General features: G+C 63.3%; 1 protein-coding gene across 1 annotated transcript in view; it reads right to left on the reverse strand.

The window, feature by feature from the left end:
- Positions 1–20522, reverse strand: part of LOC117645843 (fibrillin-2-like) — a 32628-nt gene that overhangs the window by 4095 nt on the left and 8011 nt on the right. The window contains exons 3-40 of the mRNA XM_034386307.1: positions 20067–20143; positions 19885–19971; positions 19448–19609; positions 18537–18632; positions 18274–18468; positions 17383–17649; positions 16782–16937; positions 16526–16697; positions 15825–15994; positions 15537–15659; positions 15012–15134; positions 13384–13632; positions 13190–13309; positions 12890–13105; positions 11807–12006; positions 11553–11733; positions 11112–11432; positions 10833–11035; positions 10611–10761; positions 10399–10524; positions 10182–10307; positions 9876–10086; positions 9578–9744; positions 8938–9134; positions 8714–8848; positions 7689–7866; positions 7197–7310; positions 6687–6960; positions 4892–5178; positions 4656–4814; positions 4331–4528; positions 3411–3539; positions 3088–3336; positions 2332–2477; positions 1968–2076; positions 1712–1876; positions 1513–1620; positions 279–458 (exon numbers count right to left, since the gene is read on the reverse strand). Of these exons, the coding sequence (XP_034242198.1) occupies positions 279–458; positions 1513–1620; positions 1712–1876; positions 1968–2076; positions 2332–2477; positions 3088–3336; positions 3411–3539; positions 4331–4528; positions 4656–4814; positions 4892–5178; positions 6687–6960; positions 7197–7310; positions 7689–7866; positions 8714–8848; positions 8938–9134; positions 9578–9744; positions 9876–10086; positions 10182–10307; positions 10399–10524; positions 10611–10761; positions 10833–11035; positions 11112–11432; positions 11553–11733; positions 11807–12006; positions 12890–13105; positions 13190–13309; positions 13384–13632; positions 15012–15134; positions 15537–15659; positions 15825–15994; positions 16526–16697; positions 16782–16937; positions 17383–17649; positions 18274–18468; positions 18537–18632; positions 19448–19609; positions 19885–19971; positions 20067–20143 (6527 nt within the window). The remainder of the gene's footprint in view (positions 1–278; positions 459–1512; positions 1621–1711; positions 1877–1967; positions 2077–2331; positions 2478–3087; positions 3337–3410; positions 3540–4330; positions 4529–4655; positions 4815–4891; positions 5179–6686; positions 6961–7196; positions 7311–7688; positions 7867–8713; positions 8849–8937; positions 9135–9577; positions 9745–9875; positions 10087–10181; positions 10308–10398; positions 10525–10610; positions 10762–10832; positions 11036–11111; positions 11433–11552; positions 11734–11806; positions 12007–12889; positions 13106–13189; positions 13310–13383; positions 13633–15011; positions 15135–15536; positions 15660–15824; positions 15995–16525; positions 16698–16781; positions 16938–17382; positions 17650–18273; positions 18469–18536; positions 18633–19447; positions 19610–19884; positions 19972–20066; positions 20144–20522) is intronic.

Consider the following 20522-nt stretch of genomic DNA (forward strand, 5'->3'; position numbering starts at 1 on the left):
CTGTTGCCTATTTCCTCATGCCGGGCCGCCCGGCTCCTCGCTACGCGATGCTGCGCGATGCGAGATGCGGCCCGAGGAAAAGCCGATATCGGTAACTAGAGCACTCTCCTCTCTCTCCTCCGAGCGAGTGCCCCGGCGGACTTGTTTTCGTGAGCGTAGCAGAGCGTGCTGCACTCGCTTCCCGGGAGAGACGCAAACCGCGCAATTATGAAGGTAATCCTTTTTTTTGGATCCGATAAAACAGATCCCTAGAATAGGTCCTTGCTGGTTGTACTCACCGACACACTTCTTGCCTGAGCCGTCCAGGCGGTAGCCCTGCGGACACTCGCAGCGGAAGGACCCGTCCGTGTTGACGCACTCGCCGCCCACGCACGCGTCCGGCATCATGGCGCACTCGTTGAGGTCCTCGCCGTGGTCGCCGTGGCCCTCGCCCATCGGGCACAGCCGCCGGAACTCGTCTGGAAGGTGGAAACCAACGCGCGGTCAGGGGAAGGCCGGGACCGAGAGCGCCTTACGAACGCAGGGTAGGCAGCCCGCCAAGCACGCGTGTGGTGCACAGCGGTGGCTGCCTACCTCACCATTACCATTACCATTACGGGCTAGACCACAACTGCCCGCAGCGCGCCTTGCGAGCGCAGGGTAGGCAACCCGCCAAACACGCGTGCGCTGCACAGCGGTGGCTGCCTACTCCTCCATTGCCATTACCATTAAGGGCTAGACCACACATGATCGTATGCCATTTCGGGCCGCACAGGTTCTCAGCGGTTTCTTGACCAACCAGTTACTGTCAAACCAGTGCACTTAAAAATTTAAGAGAGGCTGCGGATGATGGATGCTGCTGCCATTCTTGTCGACAGGTGTGTGGCGGACGCGCAGGGCGACGCACCCTCGAGGCCGAAGAGATGAGAGTGCGCGTGTGAGCTCGCTGCGGGCCGATTCCAACCCGGCCTCGTCGCCGCGTCTCTCCGCGCGAGTGCGAGAGAGACCGCTCGGAATGAGCGTGCAGGTCGTCGCTGACCCCGTAACCAGGTGATTGAGTATGAATGACTGCGGGCACCGGGGGCGCCCCTCGTGCCTCACGCCCGGAGCGCGTCGCAGCTAATAAATCAGACTCCCCTTCCCCTTCCCGCCCCTCGTCGCCCCCTCGGTCGCCCCCGTCCACCCGGATGCGTTTTTGCCAGGCAGGGCTCTATAATGAGGGTAAGAGAGACAGAGGGATGGGATGGCGGGGCGCGGGCCGCCCTGCATATTACGCCGTGTCATGCGGCTCGCTGCTTTACTACCTGCAGCCCGCGTCGCCCGCGACCCGGGAGGAAAAGGGGGGGGGGGCGCTGCTCCGAAAAGGGACATATCGTATTAGCGAGACGGTGCTCGCCAACAGCTGGCGGACGAGGGATGGGATCAACGCTGGAAACACGATGAGCTTCAGCAACAGTCGACACGCCTCTGGAAAGTTTCCACAATGGTGTTCCACAGCATCCTCTGAAATTTGGCTTTGAATCAGTGACGTACCCGAGCCGGGGATGGGGCAGTCCTGGCAGCCGCGACCCCACGCCGCGCCCATGGAGCAGCAGCACTCCTTCATGGTGATGGCCTTCATGCGGGGCTCCGCGCAGGTTCCTGCGGGCCACGACACGCGCACTCAAAACACAACAAAAACAATGCAAAAGCTCGCACAAAACAGGTGCCAAATGGAGGGGTGAGTGGTTACCCCGGTACGCCGTCTCGTAGCAGTAGTCCTGGCGGCGGTCCAGGCACTTGACTTCGGTGGGGCTGAGCTCCCAGCCCGGCGGGCACTTGCAGTCGAAGCCACCCTCGCGGTTCACGCATGTGCCGCCCTCGCAGAGGTTGGACGAGGACAGGCACTCGTCCACGTCTGCGACAGTCGCAAAGGTCAGCAGAGGAATAAAAAAAACGGCAGAGGGCGCAGTGCTCGGCTTACGCCTCGGCTTACGCTGCTTACGCACCCACGCAGGCGTGGTTCCGGGAGTCCAGCTGGTAGCCGGGCGGGCAGGTGCACTGGAAGGACCCCATCAGGTTGAGGCACTTCCCTGGCGGCGGGCACAGGCCGGGTTGCTGTAACGCGCCGTGAAGAAGGAAACATGATGCGCGTCAGATGGGCCGAATTTTTAAGGCCAAAGTCTGCTGTCTTAAACATGCAAAGACTGAGCTCAGTTGAGTGGAGCAGGTTGCCCTCCTCTACTCAAATGGGACACTTCTCCTCGCTTGAACTCCTTGGAGTGTGAGCTTGAGGTGTGTCCTTCGCGGAAAGAGAATCCTCTCTGTGGCTCTCGAACGATTGGGTCGATTCGGTCCACGCGTACCCTTTACCTCCTTGCACTCGTCGAGGTCCCTGCAGTGCTGGCCGTCCACGGACAGGGTGTAGCCGTCCGCGCACTCGCAGTGGAAGGAGCCCATGCTGTTGCGGCACCGGCCGTTGCGGCACAGGAAGGGCGCCGTGCGACACTCGTCCGTGTCTGCAATGAATCAATGAATGCGAATCAACGAAAGAATGAAAAGGGGAAGGGGAGGGGAGGGGGAGGCCAATCGCCACGCTGTGCAGCGGCACAACGCGGTGCCAGTGTGCCAGTATGAATCAGTCATGAAGGGATCAACGCGTCGCAGTGGCCGGCCGGCCGGCAGTGGCCCTCCCGGCCTGACACTAAATCTATCGGTCCGTCCGTCCGCAGGGTCGCGCTTCCGTCCGCTCGCCCTCGGACCAGCCCGGCAAGCCCGGCAAGCCCGGCAAGCCCACGGGCCACGGACGGGCCGGCGCGGAAATTTGGATCCGCGCGCCACTTTCCATCATTCATGCTAAGCTGCACTGCCAGACCAGCGGGCAGGGCAGCGGGCAGGCCGACGGGCCGCCCGGACCGGCGCCAGGTGCGCAGCACGCAGATTTGTATAATGTCCGTCGGGGTCCGATCTGGCTCAGCCGCGTCACAACGGACCACGGCGTGGCGGCCACGGCACGGCCCATCCACCCCATCCACTTTGTCGTGCTGCGGGTTCGAGAGCGGGAGCAGCAAAACAAGTCCCTCGCTCGCTCGGCCAAAAAGAAAGCGGGGATCGCCTGGCCTTCCTTACCGATGCAGTCGTTGTTGGGCCCGATCTTGAAGCCCGGGTAGCAGTGGCAGCGGTACGAGCCCAGGCTGTTGACGCAGGTGCCGTTGCCGCAGAGGCTGGGCTGGCGCGCGCACTCGTCCACGTCCACGCACGAGTCCCGCGCCGCGTTCAGCTGGAAGCCCTGGCGGCACTGGCACTGGAAGCTGCCCTGCAGGTTGTGGCACGTGCCGTCGCGGCAGATGCCCGGCCGCTCGGCACACTCGTCGATGTCTGGAGCACGAGCACCAAGTCAAAAGCACAGTTCAGTTGGTGGTCACCCTGCCGCGCGGCTTGCCGGTACTCACCCTCGCAGTCCCGCATGCTGACGCCCAGGGTGTACCCCGGCGAGCACTGGCACTGGAAGCTGCCCGGGGTGTTGATGCACTGCGCGTTGCCCTCGCACGGGCTGGGGAAGCGGATGCACTCGTTGTCGTCTGCGGTGGAGAGGCGGGTTGTAAAGACACTCTCAAAGTACGCTCTGCGCGAGCGGCGTGAGGGACCGCAGGCATCTCATCTCCATCAACCGTGGCGGCTGCGGGAGTCTGCCTCTCTTTCTCTCCCTCTGCCGCAGCGCGGCTGAATTTAAATTATCCATCTCCCGAAGCGGGGAGCGACAGAGCGACACGAATCCCTCGCAACGCAAAGCAATGCGCGCGGCGCGGCGCGAGGTAAGGGCCGCCCCCACCGTCCCCCACGCTGTGTTCGGTTCCATTTTCCGTCGGCTGATCTAATCAGCCAGCCGGCCGAGAGCCCCTCGCCGCACCGCCTTGTTCGTCAGGTGTCCGCCCGTCCGCGCGCCCGTTCGCGCGCCCGTCCGCGCGCCCGTCTGTGTGTCCAATTAATTTGCCCGGCTATGAATTCATTAGGGCCGACAGCGTTGACGTCGCCTCTCGGCGCGTCGCCGCGTCGCCGAGGCGGCCGAGGCGCGGCGTGCAATTTCCGCCCCGAATCGGAAATGTGCCGTTCCAGGAATGTCCCGGCCGCGGCGCGCCGGCGGCGAGGAGGCTCGTCGGAACCGTCTGGACCGTCTGAACGGAACGGCGTGGTCGCCGTTGTCCCCGGCTGGAGGCGCTGGAGGGGGAAGGGGACTCGAAGGGGACGCTAAGCCCCTTAGCATCTCGGGCGGCTCAGGCGGCCACGCGCCGAGGCCTACACTTCGAGGCCCACAGGCCCCCATCAGGTCCCAAAGCCAAGCCAGGCCACACGGCCGGCGAAGCACACGCACCGATGCACTGGTGCGAGTCCAGGTCGTAGACGTAGCCGCGGTGGCACTGGCACTCGAAGCTGCCCGGCACGTTGAGGCACACGCCGTGGCTGCACATCTGCGGCATCAGGCGGCACTCGTCGATCTCCTCCGTCTTGTTGGTCCAGGGGTCCACCAGCTGGCCCGGCTTCATCACGCCGCAGAGCTGGTGGTACTCGTCTGCAGCAAGGAAGCAGCGCCGCAGCGCCGCGGTGAGTGAGGGGAGCGGAAATAATGGCCAAATGAAGTTTGCAACTTGGGCGGAGCAGGCGGAGTCCCCCAGGGGGTCCCCCAGGGAGTGCCTTACGCGTGTTGGCCGTGGGGCAGGGCTGGCAGTCGCGGCCCCACGCCGCGCCCATGGAGCAGCAGCACAGCATCAGCGTCTGGGGGTTGGACATGGGCGCCGAGCAGCGCCCGTTCTCCAGCGACGTGTAGCATTCCTCACGGCGCGTGTCCACGCAGTCCTCTGACAAAAATGCAAAAAAGCAGTACATAGTAAAAATTGAACCGCTGCTCCTGGTAAACGAACCCGCGACTACTCACGGCTGCCGGGCCGGAGGACGAAGCCGTCCGGGCAGATGCAGCGGTACGACCCGGCCACGTTCTCGCACGCGCCCACGCCGCACAGGCCGGGGTTCTCGCGGCACTCGTCCACGTCCACGCACACCATGGTGGAGTTGTCGAGGCGGAAGCCGTCGCGGCACGAGCAGATGAAGCTGCCGAACGTGTTGGTGCAGTGGCCGCCCTTGCACAGTCCGGGCACGTCGTCGCACTCGTTGATGTCCTCCGGGATCAAAAAAATTTTTTTTTTGGGGGTAAAAGGCAGGCAGCTAAATTCGGAAAACGCCAAAAAAATTAAAAGAAAAAGGAACGGCGCCAAAAACACGCCCGGAAACCTTTTTCTTTTTGTGTAAAAAAGCCCGGTGGATACAGCTGGGGGGGGGGGTTTTTTAAAACCTTCCGCTAGGCCGATTTTTCGATTCCCTTTTAAAGGCCCAAATTCGCCAAAATGGGGGCCGGAGCTGTACCTTTCACCCCAAAAAAAGGAACGTTTTTTTGAAACAAATTGCCATTAAAATTTTGCTTTTTTCCGGCCCGGGAGTCCAAAAGGTTCGGATCCAAGGTTTTTCTTGGACCCCCGGCGGCCCAGGCCATGGAAACGCATACTTGGTTGCGGCGAAAAAACTTCCCAGACTTACTCCCAGTTCCGAAATTTGGCAAAACCAAAAGATAAATTTTTAAATGGACGTTTTCCCCTTTTGTTCCCAAAAAAAATTTTCACGTGGGGCGGAAAAAAAGCCGAAAATCGGTAAAACCGACGTTTGCACGCAGGAAAAAAGGGTCGGACTGGGGAATTTTAAATGTGTTAAAAAAACCGAAAGCTTGACAAAATTTTAAAGTTGAAAAAATGTGGTTTCCCCCGGGGCCTTGCAAGGGACCCTCGGATCTAGCTCCGAGACTCAAACCACCCGACGGCTAAAAAAAATTTAAGGCGGGGGGGGAAAACGAAGCCCAATTTTTGGGCGTTGGCTGCCCGGGCCGCCGGGCGCTTTTCACCCTTTTTTAACCGGGTTCGGGGACCAGGGGTTTGGTTGTTCGGAAACCCCCCCCGGCAGCCAATCCGGGTTTTCTTTCCAAAAAGAAAAAATGGGCCCCCCGGGGCCCGGGGGGGGGCCCGTTCCGAATTTTCAAATTTTTTTTGGTCGCGGCGTTTCATGCATCCAAACGTTCCTGCTTTTTTTTCGAAAGAAAGAGAAATAATTTTTCCGCGAAAGAAAAAAAGGCCGCGCCAGGCCCCCCTCCAGGGGGAACCGCAAGTGGGGGGCCCCAGTTTCCCAGGGGGTGATTGCTTCCAATCGGGGTCCGCGTCGTCTGCTGCACCATGGTTGCACCCTCCGCCCTTTGCCCTCCGCTCCGCGCTCCGCCGCGCTCCACTCGGCTGCCTGCCTGTGGGAGTCCATTCCGCGGAAACACATGCCGGCCCATTGTATTGATTCAGCCCGTTGTTTTACAACCGCTGTATTCATAAGTCAGCAGTGTCCCAGTCCATTGCGGGCCGCGCACCCATTCCGACCCGCCCCGCCCCGCCCCGCCAATCCCTTCCGCTCTGAATTTGGAATCCGTGGCGTTCCACGCCGTCGCGTCCGCGCTCATTTGCGTTTGTATTGCCAACTATTCGCGGACGCCAAGGGCGTGGCGGGGCGTAGCGAGGCGGGGTGGGGCGCGGTGGCCGGCACAGGCATGACACAGAGTGGAGCAGCGAGTGCGCCCCAAAATATGAGCTCTGTGTCACTGGCTCTCCCTCCCGCGGAACGAACACAATTAGGCTGTCGAATACGCCTCGTGTAATTCCACGTCTTTTTTTTGTGCGGCCGCCACGAGGCTTTGAATTAGAGCGCAGCACAAAGCGCCGCCGCGCTGTGGCGACCGGAGTGCAGCCTTTTTGTTGCCCCGTGTCTGGCCGCCGCGGCCGCGCGCCTCACCGATGCAGGCGTTGCCCTCCAGCTCGTAGTTGGGCGGGCACTGGCACACGAAGCTGCCCTGCGTGTTGACGCACAGCCCGTACAGGCACGCCCCGGGGCTGTCGCACTCGTTGATGTCCGTGCAGTTGCCTGCGGGTGAGAAGGAAAACGGGTCAGTAGTATGGTACCCCCAAGGCAACTGCAGCCATTTTGGTTCCCCCAGGTCATCCCATGGGAACGACCGAGGTTAGGTTCCGCAAAACTAAAGGCCATCCTGAAGGTTAAAGATTGTGGTGCCTATGCAGGAGGATATTACACTACTTCTAGCATCAGTTAAATAATGGAACGAACTAAATAAATAGGAAAGGAGAGCGAACGCGACGCACCCTTGGAGTCGTCCAGCTCGTAGCCCTCGTTGCACTTGCACTGGAACATGCCGATGGTGTTGATGCAGCGGCCGAACACGCACAGGTTGTTGAAGCTCTCACACTCGTTGATGTCTGCAACGAGAGGAACACAGGCGGTTGGACAGAGTAGCAGACAACAACATAAAAAACCCAACAACACCAACGCGCCGCCGGGAGAAGTATTTTGTACAGTTGCTCCCTCCGAGTGCCCGGGGCGGGTCGGGGGCTTGTGCAGTGCAGCGTGGCGCTGGCAGAGAGAGAGAGAGAAGAGGCGAGCGTGGAAAGAGCAATTGAGAATGTTTTTAAACAGACGCGACGTTGATTCGGCGGTAGTATTTTCCAGCGGGTCAAACCGCCCCACGTCACCGTCTGAAGCGAAGCTATCGGGTTTCCGTCCGTGGCTTCCGCTGCACTCAGGGTGCCTCACTTCCTGGAACCTGGAACCCTGGCCCAGCCCTGCCAACCACGCACCGACGCAGGTCTGCTGGAAGCGGTCGTCCTTGTGCACGAAGCCCATCTCGCACTCGCAGCGGAACGAGCCCGGGTAGTTGAGGCAGTGGCCGTTCTCGCAGAGCTTGTCGTCCTCGGCACACTCGTCGATGTCGACGCACTGGTAGCCGTCGCCGCGGAAGCCCGAGTCGCACACGCACTGCGGGGAACAAAGGACAAATCGATTAATTAGCGCAATCGATGAAGCACGCCATTTTCGTGGGTTTATTTCAAGTGGGATACCGCTCGTCAGAGCGATGGTGCGTTCAGGAGTGGAATTAGCGTAGGCGGTGGATGGCGAATGTGGGCGAGCGAATGTGGGCGGGTGGGTGCGGCTGGTTGGGGCGGGGAGGTTGGCAGGGGGTGGGTGAGCGCCGGGGGCAAGAGCGGTGGCCCCAAGTCCCCCAAGGGCCACACGGCACGCACGGCACACGCGGCCTCCCAGCCCCGCCCAGGCCCCGCCCGGGCCCCGCCCGGGCCCGCGCTCGCCGATCTGGATTATTATTTGTTCCACGTGTAATCGAAACCACGATAAGCACTCGCTTGCGCTCCGCAAACAGCCCCGAGGAGCCTCCCACCCTCCGCCTTACAGAGTTACGAACACGCTGCCAGTTTGCCGGCCGAAATCCCGGACCCCGAACCCACGGCCGCCGAAATGTGAACGCGCCAAAGTGTTTGCTGTGAGCGAGACGGGGCGGAGAGAGACGCGACGTCAGCGGCGCCGGCAGGTTCATGAAAATGAATTGGCGCGGCAGCGTCGCGACGGCGTGGCGGCAGGTGCGCGCGGCGTCAAATTAACAAGGGAGCGAAAGCTTCGCGGAAGCGTCCCGTCCGTCCGCCTGGATAAATCCCGATCCCTCGAAACGGAACGACAGCCTGGAGGGAACGTTATTCTGGCGCCGTTCCAGGTTGAGACGAAGACGGCACTGCAGCGGAATTGCAGCCACTCCAGGACTACTCCAGGACGAGCCGGCCGGGCCCACCCCCCGGTTTGAAGGTGACTGTACCTTGAAGGAGCCGTCTGTGTTGACGCACTGAGCGTTCTGGTCGCAGCCCCCGTTGTTTGTCAGGCACTCGTTGACGTCCCTGCAGGTGACCCCGTTGCCGGTGAAGCCGTCTTTGCAGCGGCAGGAGTGCGAGCCCTGGAGAAAGAGGCGGCGGTGACAAAGGCAGGCCACGGTCCCGTCCCACCCACGAAGTACCGAGCACGGAGGCAGTGCCCACAACTGACCGGCGTGTTGACGCACTCGGCGTTGGCGTCGCAGTTGTGCACGGCCAGCTCGCACTCGTCGTCGTCGGTGCACTGCTCGCCCGCGCCCGCCTTGGCCGAGTAGCCGTCCTCGCACTGGCACTGGTACGAGCCCAGCGTGTTGTAACACGACCCCGGGCCGCACGCCTCGGAGCCGCGCTCCTTGCACTCGTCCACGTCTGCAACCAAGGTCGTCGGTTCAAATACTCTCACTCATTCCCTTTTTTTTTGGCGTTTTATCAGATTTATATTTAGACGTTTTCTTTTCGACAGGGTATTGGGGGCTTTGAGGATAGCCGCCATGACGACTCGCCGCGACTCCGTTCGCTTCGCGACTCCGGGAAAGTTGGATGGCTTTTCCGCGATGTATTTTTGCTTTCAACGTCTCGGGCCAGAGTGTGCCAAGTTGGGCCGTCTCACTACACTACACCCCGCGGAAGGGGACTGGGCTGCGGGGGCTGCAGGATGTGGGACCTCACCTCGTTGGCCCCCTCTGGCCTCCCCTCCTTTCCGCTACCGAGGCAGCTCCACAACGACTTGTCGCGGCGGGGACTTTGACCCCCATTCTTTATTAATGGACTCATGAAGGGCCCAAGTTTTGATTGGTCCTAGCCTAGTTTACCGATGCAGGGCCCCCCGCCGGGCCCGGACAGCAGCCCGTCGCCGCACGTGCAGAAGAAGGAGCCCAGCGTGTTGGTGCACTGGCCGCCGTTGCAGACGCGCTTGTTCTCCTTGCACTCGTCCACGTCCTTGCAGGTGCGCCCGTCCACCTGCAGCGTGAAGCCCGGGCTGCAACAGACGGGCAGACAGTTGAGTTCCAAGTTTTCCGGGCCCACGTGTCGCGCTCGGTGTGGGTCCGATAATCTGGAACTCAGTTCGGCCGCAAGTCCCCTGACGGGCCAAGGGCGGGCCCACCACACCTGCAGGCGCAGGAGAAGCTGCCCGGCGAGTTGACGCAGATGTCCTCGCAGCCGCCGTTGCCGCTGTCGCACTCGTTGAGGTCCTCGCAGTGGGAGCCCTGGGCGCCGGACTGCTGGTAGCCGTCGTCGCACACGCACTGGTACGTGCCCATCATGTTCTCGCACACGCCGTTCGAGCAGATGCCGCTTGTCCGCGAGCACTCGTCTATGTCTGTGGGCCCGGAGGCAAGCCCGGAGGCATGGGTTCAAACACCGCGGTACTTCTTCAAAGCCAAGTGTGTTTTTGGCTCGTTTTTGCTCGTCTACCTTTGCAGGACTTCTGGTTAGGCGCCAGCTCGTGGCCCGGGGGGCACTCGCACTTGTAGCTGCCCTGGGTGTTGACGCAGGAGCCGCCGCGGCACAGCCCGGGGATCCGCTCGCACTCGTTGACGTCTGCGGACAGAGAGCAGCAAGCGGTGACGGCGGCCGCGCGACGACCTCGAGCACCTCGGCACCGCGACGAGGACCGGAACGCTCTAGTTACCCACGCAAACCTGCATCACTTTCGTGTTCTCGTAGCCCTCGTTGCACTTGCAGACGAAGCCGCCCGCCGTGTTCTGGCACACGCCGTCGCCGCACGTCCCGGACATGATGGTGCACTCGTCGATGTCTGCAACAGAGCGATGTCCGCGTTAGCGCGGCGGCTCGCGTGGCGAAGTGGCGACGGAGGTGACCCACACCCAGCCCGAGCCTCACCCAGGCACTTGACGCCGTTCTCGTCCAGCGAGTAGCCCTGGTTGCAGCGGCACGAGTAGCCGCCGGGCGTGTTCTTGCAGCGCCCGTTCTCGCAGATGCCGGGGAACTCCGTGCACTCGTTGATGTCGCGCCGGTCCACGAAGCCCGTGCCCTGCGGCAGAAAGCGTCAGCCAGCTCGATGGCGTCTCTCTGGCGGAGGCGCGGCGTCCCGCTCTCTCTCACCCGGGGGCACAGCTCCTGGTAGGCCTGCGAGCCCTGCTTGGGGCACGCGTCGCACTTGCCGCTGTCCGCGCCGCCCCAGCCGCGGCCCACAGTGGTGCAGCAGCAGATGGAGCGCGGGAACAGCCCGGGTAGCGCGTTCACGCACTCGCCGTGCCGGTAGTCCAGGAAGCAGCGCTCCTGCCGCAGGTCCTGGCACAGCGTACCTGCGACGGCCAGACAGACGTCAGAGTCGCGGGCTCCAATCTCCCGGCACCCCCACTGCAAAGGCGTGGGCCTTACCCGTGGGGTCGAGGGTGAGCCCCGGCGGGCACTGGCACGTGAAGGAGCCCTCGGTGTTGACGCACGTGCCGCCGCCGCGGCAGATGCCCTCGTTGAGGTCGCACTCGTTGATGTCGGTGCACGCCTTGCCGTCCACCTTGGCGTAGCCCTTGGGGCAGGCGTCGCGGCCCTTGCCGCACTCGTCGGGCCGGCACGCCTCACAGGGGCTGCCCCAGGCCACGCCCACCGAGCAGCAGCACTCGGCGCGCAGCGTCAGTCGCGGCAGGTTGTTCTCGCAGCGCCCCGCCACCATGCGCGTCCAGCACGAGCCCCGCCGGTTGTCTGCAACAACGAGTACCCCCTCGAAATCCTCTCGTTACTCTGTCTCACTCGCACCCCTACGCCCAGTGAGTGCGACAGACACAGCGCGACGCTTGGTCGCGGCCTTGGTCGCGGCATTACCGATGCAGACGCGGCCCGTGTTGTCCAGCATGGTGCCCGGGCCGCAGCGGCATTCGTACGAGCCCCTGGTGTTGACGCACTCGCCGTTGATGCAGGCCTCCTCGCCCAGCTCCAGGCACTCGTCCACGTCCTCGCACATCTGCGTCGTGTCGTTGAACCGCGTGCCCGGGTCGCAGATGCACTGCAAGCAAGCAAGCCAGGATGACGCGCGGTCTCGGTGGCGGCGCCGCCAAGGCCGCAGACGCACGCCTTACCTGGTAGGTGCCCGGCGTGTTGCGGCACTGGCCGCCGTTGCAGACCATGTCGTCCAGCTCGCACTCGTTGATGTCCGTGCACACCTTGCCCGTGGCGTCCACCTGGTAGCCCGGGTTGCAGATGCAGCGGTGGCTGCCCATCAGGTTCTCGCACGCGCCGTTGGGGCACAGGTTGGGGTTCTGAGCGCACTCGTTGATGTCTGTGGCGACACACGGCGAAGCGTTACCTTGCAAGCTTGTGAGTGTCACCAAGGTTCGTTGTTAGAATCGTGTCGGAATGCGGAGCACCCAAGCGCTCGTAACAGGGACGGTCCACGTGAGGCAAGGTCAAGGGCGCCGTCAATCCGGCCTCCCTCGGACTCCGCGGCGGGGGAGGGCGGGGAGGCCTCTGAGAGATGAGAGATGACCCGCCCCCGCCCCGGGGCCGAAAGTTTGGCAACGCGTTACAGTATGGGAAGTCGGCTCGAGTCAGCGGCAAACTAAGTTGGCGTGGCAGACTGCCGCAACCGCGGGGGCGTCGCCAGACTCGGCCAGACTGCTCCGGCGGGGGGCGCGGCCGGCGTGGCCCGCGGGGATACGCGTCGCCGTCGCCGAGCCGCCGCCGCCAGGGCACGCCAGGGCCAGGTCGCCGGCCGGGTCGTTTGGCCCTTTCGCTCTCGGCGAAGGCCTCGAAGGCCTTGAAGGTCGAGCGGCGCCCTGGCGGTGCTTTGTCTCGCAGTGAAATGGAATCGGCGAGGACACGGACGCGGCGACAGCTTGGGGAGCACGGCCAGAGACGCTCCGTCTCTCTCGCACCCCCGCGGAACGCCCTCCGAGTGCGAGAGAGACGGAGCGACGACGGCCCGCAGGCCGGCCGGCCGGTGCCGATACGCTGATGCGATTAGGGCCGGGCCTGGCGGGCCTGGCCTGGTTTTGGCGCCGGTTTGATTTGTGGCCCCTCCGTGCCGCCGTGCCGCCATCTCACGATTTACACGTGCGCCCCATGGACGTGCCCCCCGGCCGCGCCACCACAGTGTGCCTGCTGGCGGAGCGGCCGAGTGGTCGTCCAGGACTTTTACCCTCGCCGGGCCTCGCCGTGCGTACCGTCGCCGCTGAAAGTCATGCCGGGCCCGTGCGGGCACAGCAGGTCGAACTCGGCCGTGCCCGCCGTGGGGCACTGCTGGCAGGGCGTCCCCCAGCCGGAGGGCTGGCCGAAGATGACGGTGCAGCAGCAGCAGCTGGAGCGCGTCACGGGCAGCGTGCTGGGCCCCGAACACACGCCGTCGCGGAACGACGAGTAGCACAGGTCGCGCCGCGTGTCTGCCAACAAACACAAAAGTAATCAACTTGGAAAACGTCCAGCGTGTTGTTTGCTCGGAATAAACGTCGAACACGCCACGCTACCTTCACACGACCGTCCGCCCGGGCCGAGGGCGAACCCGGGAGGGCACTCGCACTTGAAGCTGCCCTGGGTGTTGATGCAGCGGCCGTGGAGGCAGGGCCTGGCGGCACACTCGTCGATGTCTGCAACAGCGGCACGTTCACGGCCAAGTCACGCCAGCGCACCGCAGCGGCGGCAGCGGCAGCAGCGTACTCACCCTCGCACTGCTTGTGGTCGGCGCCGAGCCGGTAGCCGGGGTCGCACACGCACCGGAACGAGCCGTCGATGTTGACGCAGCGGCCCTTGCCGCACATGCCCGTCTCGGCGCACTCGTCCGTGTCCACGCAGTACGAGCGGTCCGGCGACGCCGTGAAGCCGGGGCTGCACTCGCAGTCGTAGGAGCCGGGGGTGTTGCGGCAGCGGCCGTGCAGGCACATGCGCGGGTTCTCGAAGCACTCGTCCACGTCTGGGGGCAGCAGGGGCGCCAGCGCGCCAGCGGCACCGGGGCCAAAATAAATAGGGGGGCAAGGAGCAAACAACAAACAGCGGAGGCACTCGCGAGATCCGGCATCCGGCAGCGTTACCGAACCCCCGGCCCGACCCGCCCGTCCCGTCGCCGCGGGCAGCGCCAGGGCAGCGCGGCAAAGGGGGTGGCGGGTGGTCGCTTTTTCGGGCCTCTGGCTGCGCGGGGACGGGCAGGTCAGCCCGCCCTGCGTGGCTCGGCGCGGCTGCGTGTGGGTGGGTCGGGGTGGGCGAAACCCGGCGAAACGCGCCGCTGCGGGGCTTAGCGCGTCGCAGCGCGGGCTTAGCGTCGAGGTGTGGCGCGGTGGCGCGGTGCAGCGGGGCCGAGCTGCGCGGTCACAGCGACCGACACACTGCCGGAGGTCAACAACGGCGAGACTTCGGCGGGCGACTTATGGCCTCGCCGAATGGGGGTCCTTTACGTAAACGGCTTTCCTGCACAGCGAACGGGCGGACCAGCCCGCACGCTTTTCTTAAAACGCCTCCCCGGTCGGAGGAGGAAATGTGGTCTCGGGCCGGGGCGGGCCGGGGACCCCGGCTAAGCCGGAGTGAGTCCCAAAGAGGAAGAACGCCGCCGGATAAAAGGTTCGGCAGGTCGGCCCGCTCCGAACTCAAGCGGGGGTCCGCAGAGTTGGCGACACTGGCCTGTGACACGCGAACCTCAGAGTCCCCAGACGCCGTCGCTAGCGTTCCGGACCGCGGCACGGAGCGCTGTTCGCGTGTCCGCCCCGGCCAACGGCAGGCAGGAACGCGGGGCGGGGCAGGGCGGCCGTGGCGCGCGATAAGCAGGCAGGTGCGCGCCGAGAGGCACCGAGAGGCCGGGCTTGAAAAGAGGGTGCGGCGCGAATTCATCTCGACGCGTGCCGAGGGCTGAGGGCCGAGGCATGGGCCGAGGCTAGGCTGCCGCGCGACACAGCCACGGGCAGCTCATCCATTCCGGTGGCGCCATTCCCTTCACCGCGCCGCGCCGTCCTAGCGCGATATAATATCGCCGAGCCGCGACATTTTTCATTCCGCGGACGGCGCGGCGCGGCGCGGGGACGGCCGGATGGCCGCGGGGCGTGGATAAAGCGCTAAAGGCGCGGTCCCTGCAGAATGATTCTGGAGAGTCGCTCGCTGTCTCTCTCTCTCTCTCGCACCCCTACGGGACTGACTGTGAGTGCGACGCAGACAGCGACTCTTCGGAATCGTCCTCCCCGTCGTCGAGGCGCGGCGGCGCGGCTTCGTAATGAGGACCGCGCCATCCTTCTTGGAGGCGGCGGTTATGGACGCGGACGCTTTTCCGTGGACGGGCTGATCCTCACGTTGCAGTGCGTTACTCACCGATGCAGGAGTGGCCGGTGGGGGACAGGATGAAGCCGGCGTGGCACTGGCACTTGAAGGAGCCGTGCATGTTGACGCACTCGCCGTTGGCGCACATGCCGTTCTCTTGGCACTCGTCGTGGTCTGCGGACAGAGTTTGGACAAGTCCAGATTTTGAGTGATTCCAACAAACAATGTGCAGTGTCTCTGCGTCTCTCGCACCCATGCGTGAGAGCGAGAGAGAGCCAGACAGCGACACTGTTCGGTACGCTGCCGCCAACTCCTGTCAGACAGGCAGCGTTTCAGCCGCCATGCACGTTGGGTTGCCTACTCTACCAGGCGCTCTCCACCGAGCGCTGGAGCGTCCGACCCCAATGGATTCCTCGTTCGGAGAGCAATCCATTGGTAGGGTAGGGTCACACGGTTGATTCGAGTCCCATTTAGCGACTCTGGACGTCAAAATTCGTCTAGAGTTTTGGCCGCCTCCACCCGTCTTCTGTCCGACTGTGGGCTGCGCCCCGTCGAACTGGTACACCGCCAACCCACCTAGGCACAGCTTGTTGTCGGCGGAGAGGTCGAAGCCGGGCGGGCACACGCAGGTGAAGCCGCCCAGAGAGTTGGTGCAGGTGCCTCCCTTGCAGTACTGCAGGTCCGCGCACTCGTCCACATCTGCGGGCAGAGGGAGGCACGGGTCAAGGCACAGGCACCGCGAGGAAAGAACGGCGACTGGGATTCGAACCCGCGACAAGCGCAAAGGAAAAGCATGCAGAGACGGCAGTCGACGATAATGAAACTAGCGGAGGCGGTTTGAGTGTGTCAGTAAGTGCAACTGGCCTTCACACACTTGGGAGGGGCCCTGCTTGAATCCGGCATCACACTCGCAGGTGTAGCCCATGGGCTGGTCCACGCAGCGCCCGTGCCCGCAGATGCCGGGCAGCATGCTGCACTCGTCCACGCGGTGCGAGAGGCCGCTGAGGCCGGGGCCCGCCCAGCCGCCACCACCACCAGGGCCTCCGCCGCCTTGGCCGAGGCCGCCTGCTCCGGGACCGCCACCCCCCCTGCCTGGACCGCCGGGGCCGTTAGGCCCGCCGGGGTACCTGCCGCCGCCTCCTCCAGTGGGGCCAGTGGGGCCACCGGGGTAGCCAGCGCCGGGGTAGCTCACTCCAGGAGGGTAGGAGCCCGGGGCGCCTGGCAGTCCGATCGCCGTGGGTCCTGTGGGGAACAAGACGACATTGATGAGGGCAGCAAGGTCGAGGTCGTAACGGCAACTTAGTTAGGGCGGCCTGTCCGGGCCGCCGCGCCCTGACCCACGCACAGTGGGACTTGGACACTAGTTGGATCGAGACAAGAGTAAGCGCCGTGGCTGCAGGGCGCCTGCCAAAAGTGTCGGGTGAATGGTGGCGAGTACTGTACCTCCGCCAGACTGCCCCGTCGGCCTGTCGTACGCGGCTGACCCTGGCCGTGCCGCGGGGCCGCTGGTGCCCGGCCTCGCCCCTGGCCAGCCGCCGCCGCCAGCGCCGCCCAGCCCCGTGGACCCGAAGCCTGGGGGTCCTCCTGGGCCTCCAGGGCCTCCGGGCGCGCCTGGGATGCCAGATGGGCCCCGGAGGCCGATGCCTCCCGGCCCGGAGATTCCTCCGGGGCCCGTGCCTCCGGGACCAACAGGCCCTGCCGCGGGGAAGCCGTCCACGCAGAGGTGCCGGAAGGCGGCTGTCGACACACACTCGGGTCAAAGTAAAGAAAGCAAAATAAAGTGCAAAACGCATCGGGCCGTATTCGAACCCGGGCACTCACCATCGCCGACCGAAGGGCACCGGTCGCACGAGTCTCCCCAGCCCTTGCCCATGTTGACGCCGCAGCAGCAGTCCTTCTTGGACAGACGGATGGGCAGGCGGTTCTGGCACAGCCCCGCGTCGGTCACCGAGGCGTAGCAGGCGCCCTGGCGCGCGTCTGGAAAAGCAAAACGAGAACAAACATGGCGTTGGCATTCCCTTTGTAGTCCGCTGCTGTTCCTCGGGAAATGGAAGAAGCGTGTTGTCGGTTGTGTGGAGTCCCAGAGTCCCGCGAATGCTAAGTGTTACGCCTCGCCTGTCAGAGAACTGTACCGCGCGGCTACGCGGCTACGCGCTGCGTAGTCGTTTTGTTATTATTAACGCTTTATTTTCCTCCTCTCTGAATATTTTTCTCTCGAGCTTAAGCCGGACGAACTGTCTAGAGAAATCACGCAGCGAAGCATCCATCCGGACATTGGAGAGCCCGAGGGAGAATGTATAACGCTGTGCTGCGAGCGCAAACCGCCCCCACCCCGCACCGCCGCACCGCCAGCAGCTGCCGGGTGTTTCACGGCATTTCACGGCTCGCAGGCGATTAGAGTGCAAAAAGAGGAGGGACTTACCAATGCAGCCCCTGCGGTCCTGGCGGGGGATGAAGCCCGGGTTGCAGACGCAGTAGAAGCCGCCCTGCGTGTTGACGCAGCGGCCGTCCTTGCACACGGCCTCGCCCGAGGCGTCCAGCCCGTCCTTGCACTCGTCGCGGTCCTCGCACTCGTTGTTCTCCGGGTTGCGCGTCTGGCCGTCGGGGCACTCGCACGTGAAGGAGCCCACCGAGTTGACGCACTTGCCGCCGCGGCACAGCCCGGGGATGGCCTCGCACTCGTCGATGTCTGCAACGCAACACAGTGTGCTTGCATCCCTTGCATTCGCACGCACGCCGGGCCCCGGACGGCCGACTGCACAGCGCTTTCGGCTGCAGCACAGGCAATTATATGCCGTCCGCGCTGTGCTGCACGCCCGTCCGCCAATGCACAGCCACAGCCCACGGCGCGGCAATAATGGAAACGCACTGCCCCATTTCCGAAGACTGCTTTATTCGCCGCTCTGTCTCCCTCGCACCGCAGCGCACCGCAACGCTTCCCGCCGGAGTGCGAGGGAGACGCGCGACACGACACACGGAGCATGACTACAGCCCTCCTTGTCCCAGGGGCCGCAAATAGCGCAGCATTGCCTGTGTGCTCGTTCCGCACAGCCGCCCCGTCTCTCTCGCACCGCTACGGGGCGCCCCGACAGTGTGAGCGAGACGGGGCGATGGACGCACTGCTGGCCAGCATTGGCCGACGCGTGTACGGCGAATTAATCCCGGCCGTAAATCAGGCCGTGACTGAACGCGGCCTGCAGGCCTGGCCGACGGCCCGGCACCGCGATGACGTCACAATGGCCTGCCCTGGGCCGGCCTGCTTATCAGTGGTAACAAAGTGCAACAGGTTGTGCCGGGCGTCTGTTTCACTCACCGTAGCACTTGCCCGTGTGGATGTTCTTGAGGTGGCCGGCGTCGCAGTCCAGCTTGGTGGGGCACTTCTCGCAGGGGTGGCCCCAGGCGCGGCCCACCGAGGCGCAGCACAGCTGCTTGGTGCACACCACGCCCTCCAGCTGGCCGTGGCACGAGTCCTCCGTCACCTTGGTGTAGCACGGCCCGGTGCGGTAGTCTGCAACAAGCGAGACACTCAGTCTGCGCCTCGTCGACGGCGACCTGGAGGCGCCCCCCCTCACTTACCCGCCTCGCAGCGACGGCCGCTGAAGCCGTAGACGCAGGCGCAGCGGTCGGGCCCGATGCAGCGTCCACCGTGCAGGCACGGCTCCTTGCAGATGGCTGGAAGACATTCACATGAGCGAGCAGGCTCGGACTGGCCCCCAAAAGGCCCCGGCGGATAAGACCGCAAAAGGCCTCCGATCATCATTGTTTTTACCCTTCAGGACCAACTTTTTAAATGCCTTTTAATGCAACTAGATTGGACACAGTGGCCGCCCAAAGTCAGCAAAATCAGCAAATTTCCGAGATTCGACCACTTTTTGACCAACTTTGGTCCCAAAATCGTTGCGGTCAAAGGCAAAATCGTTGTGGTCAACGTCTTCCCGATACAGGGCATGAAAGAGTAGGGTCTTAAGAATACTAGGGCGTCGAGGGAGGCCTTTTACGGCAACTAGATTGGACACAGTGGCCACCCAAAGTCAGCAAAATCTGCAAATTTTCGAGATTCGACCACTTTTTGACCAATTTTGGTCCCAAAATCGTTGCGGTCAAAGGCAAAATCGTTGTGGTCAACGTCTTCCCGATACAGGGCATGAAAGAGTAGGGTCTTAAGAATACTAGGGCGTCGAGGGAGGCCGTTGGCCGCAACTAGATCGGACGCAATGGCCGCTCAAATTCAGCGAAAACGGCTACTTTCGGAGATTTAATCACTTTTTGACCAACTTTTTGACGTTACTGGTCCCAAACCCGAAGGCCCCGGCAGATTTTTCTGCCTGTCTGCCCTGGCCAGTCCGAGCCTGTAACGAGCGTTTGTCGGAGTACACACTCTCATGCTGACACAGACTGACCAGTGCTTCATCGGTCTGTCTCTCTCGCATCCGCAAGCGACTCCCTCCGGGTGCGAGAGAGACAGTGAAGCGGCTGGCTGCACTCACGCTCGCCGCAGTAAGGGCCTTGGTATCCGGGCCGGCAGGAGCACGTTCCGTTGACACAGGAGCCGCCGTTGAGGCAGGTGATAGGGCAGCCGCCGGGGGCGCCGCCACGCCGCGTCGAGCCCCAGCCCTGGCCGCCCTGGCCCGCCGTAGCGTTGGCGGCGGCTGCGAAGAGGCGGAAGTCAAACACGGTCAGTAGTATAGGTGCCCCCAAGTCGCACCACCGTCCGCCCCCTCCCCCAACCGTCACACCATTGGGCTTAAATAGCCCAACTGAACACATCTTCCATCTTTCATGGCGCGAGCATAACAAACGTGTTGAAGCTCTAGGAAGCGGGTGAGAAACTGGAGAGGTTCGGGAACCAAGATGGCTTCCCACGACTATGGGGTAATCATACTACGACAATCACCAGCGACCGTTTGATCGGTAAAGCACTCACCACGCAAGCAGTCTTGGTCACCAGGAGGACAGCTGCAGACATTGGGCTTGACGCAGCTGCCGGCCGAACACGTGCGCACGCACATGGCTGTAAAAGGCAGATAAGAACTCAGAGATTTTCCTCGAAAATCTGTACCGGCTAACTTGGTTAGATGCAGTGACCCGGTCAACCCGGTGACTTACGAACGATGCACAGGCCATGACGTAGCGTCCACCCCGGGCAGCAGTAGTTGCGGTATCGCGACCGGCACACGTTGGGCCTGCCACAAAAACAAAAACAAAACGTTATCGTGGAGCTCCCAGCCCGAAACAGGCACTACTCCTTTTCGGTCGTTTTGGCGGGCAACAACGTGGCGTCGGATGTGGGTCACGTCGAACCGCGGGTGAGAGGGGGGAGGGGCACAATGTCACGGCGCAACCAAATAAGCAGGTAATTAATTCGGCAAAAGGGGGGGGGGGTTACCGCCTGGGAGAGGCGGCAGTGCCCCGGCACCAGCTGGAGGTTACCGCAAAGACCAACTAACTTCCTCAAAAATTCCCGAAGCATTTTTGATGGACGCGGTTTGTTGGAGGGTAACTTTGCCATGATGAACAGCCCTTGCAGGGTTACCAGGGGAAATAAGGAGATCAGCGTGAGGG

This window comes from Thrips palmi, unplaced genomic scaffold, assembly GCF_012932325.1.
Source record: "Thrips palmi isolate BJ-2018 unplaced genomic scaffold, TpBJ-2018v1 HiC_scaffold_10, whole genome shotgun sequence".
In the NCBI taxonomy this organism is placed as follows: Eukaryota; Metazoa; Arthropoda; class Insecta; order Thysanoptera; family Thripidae; genus Thrips; species Thrips palmi.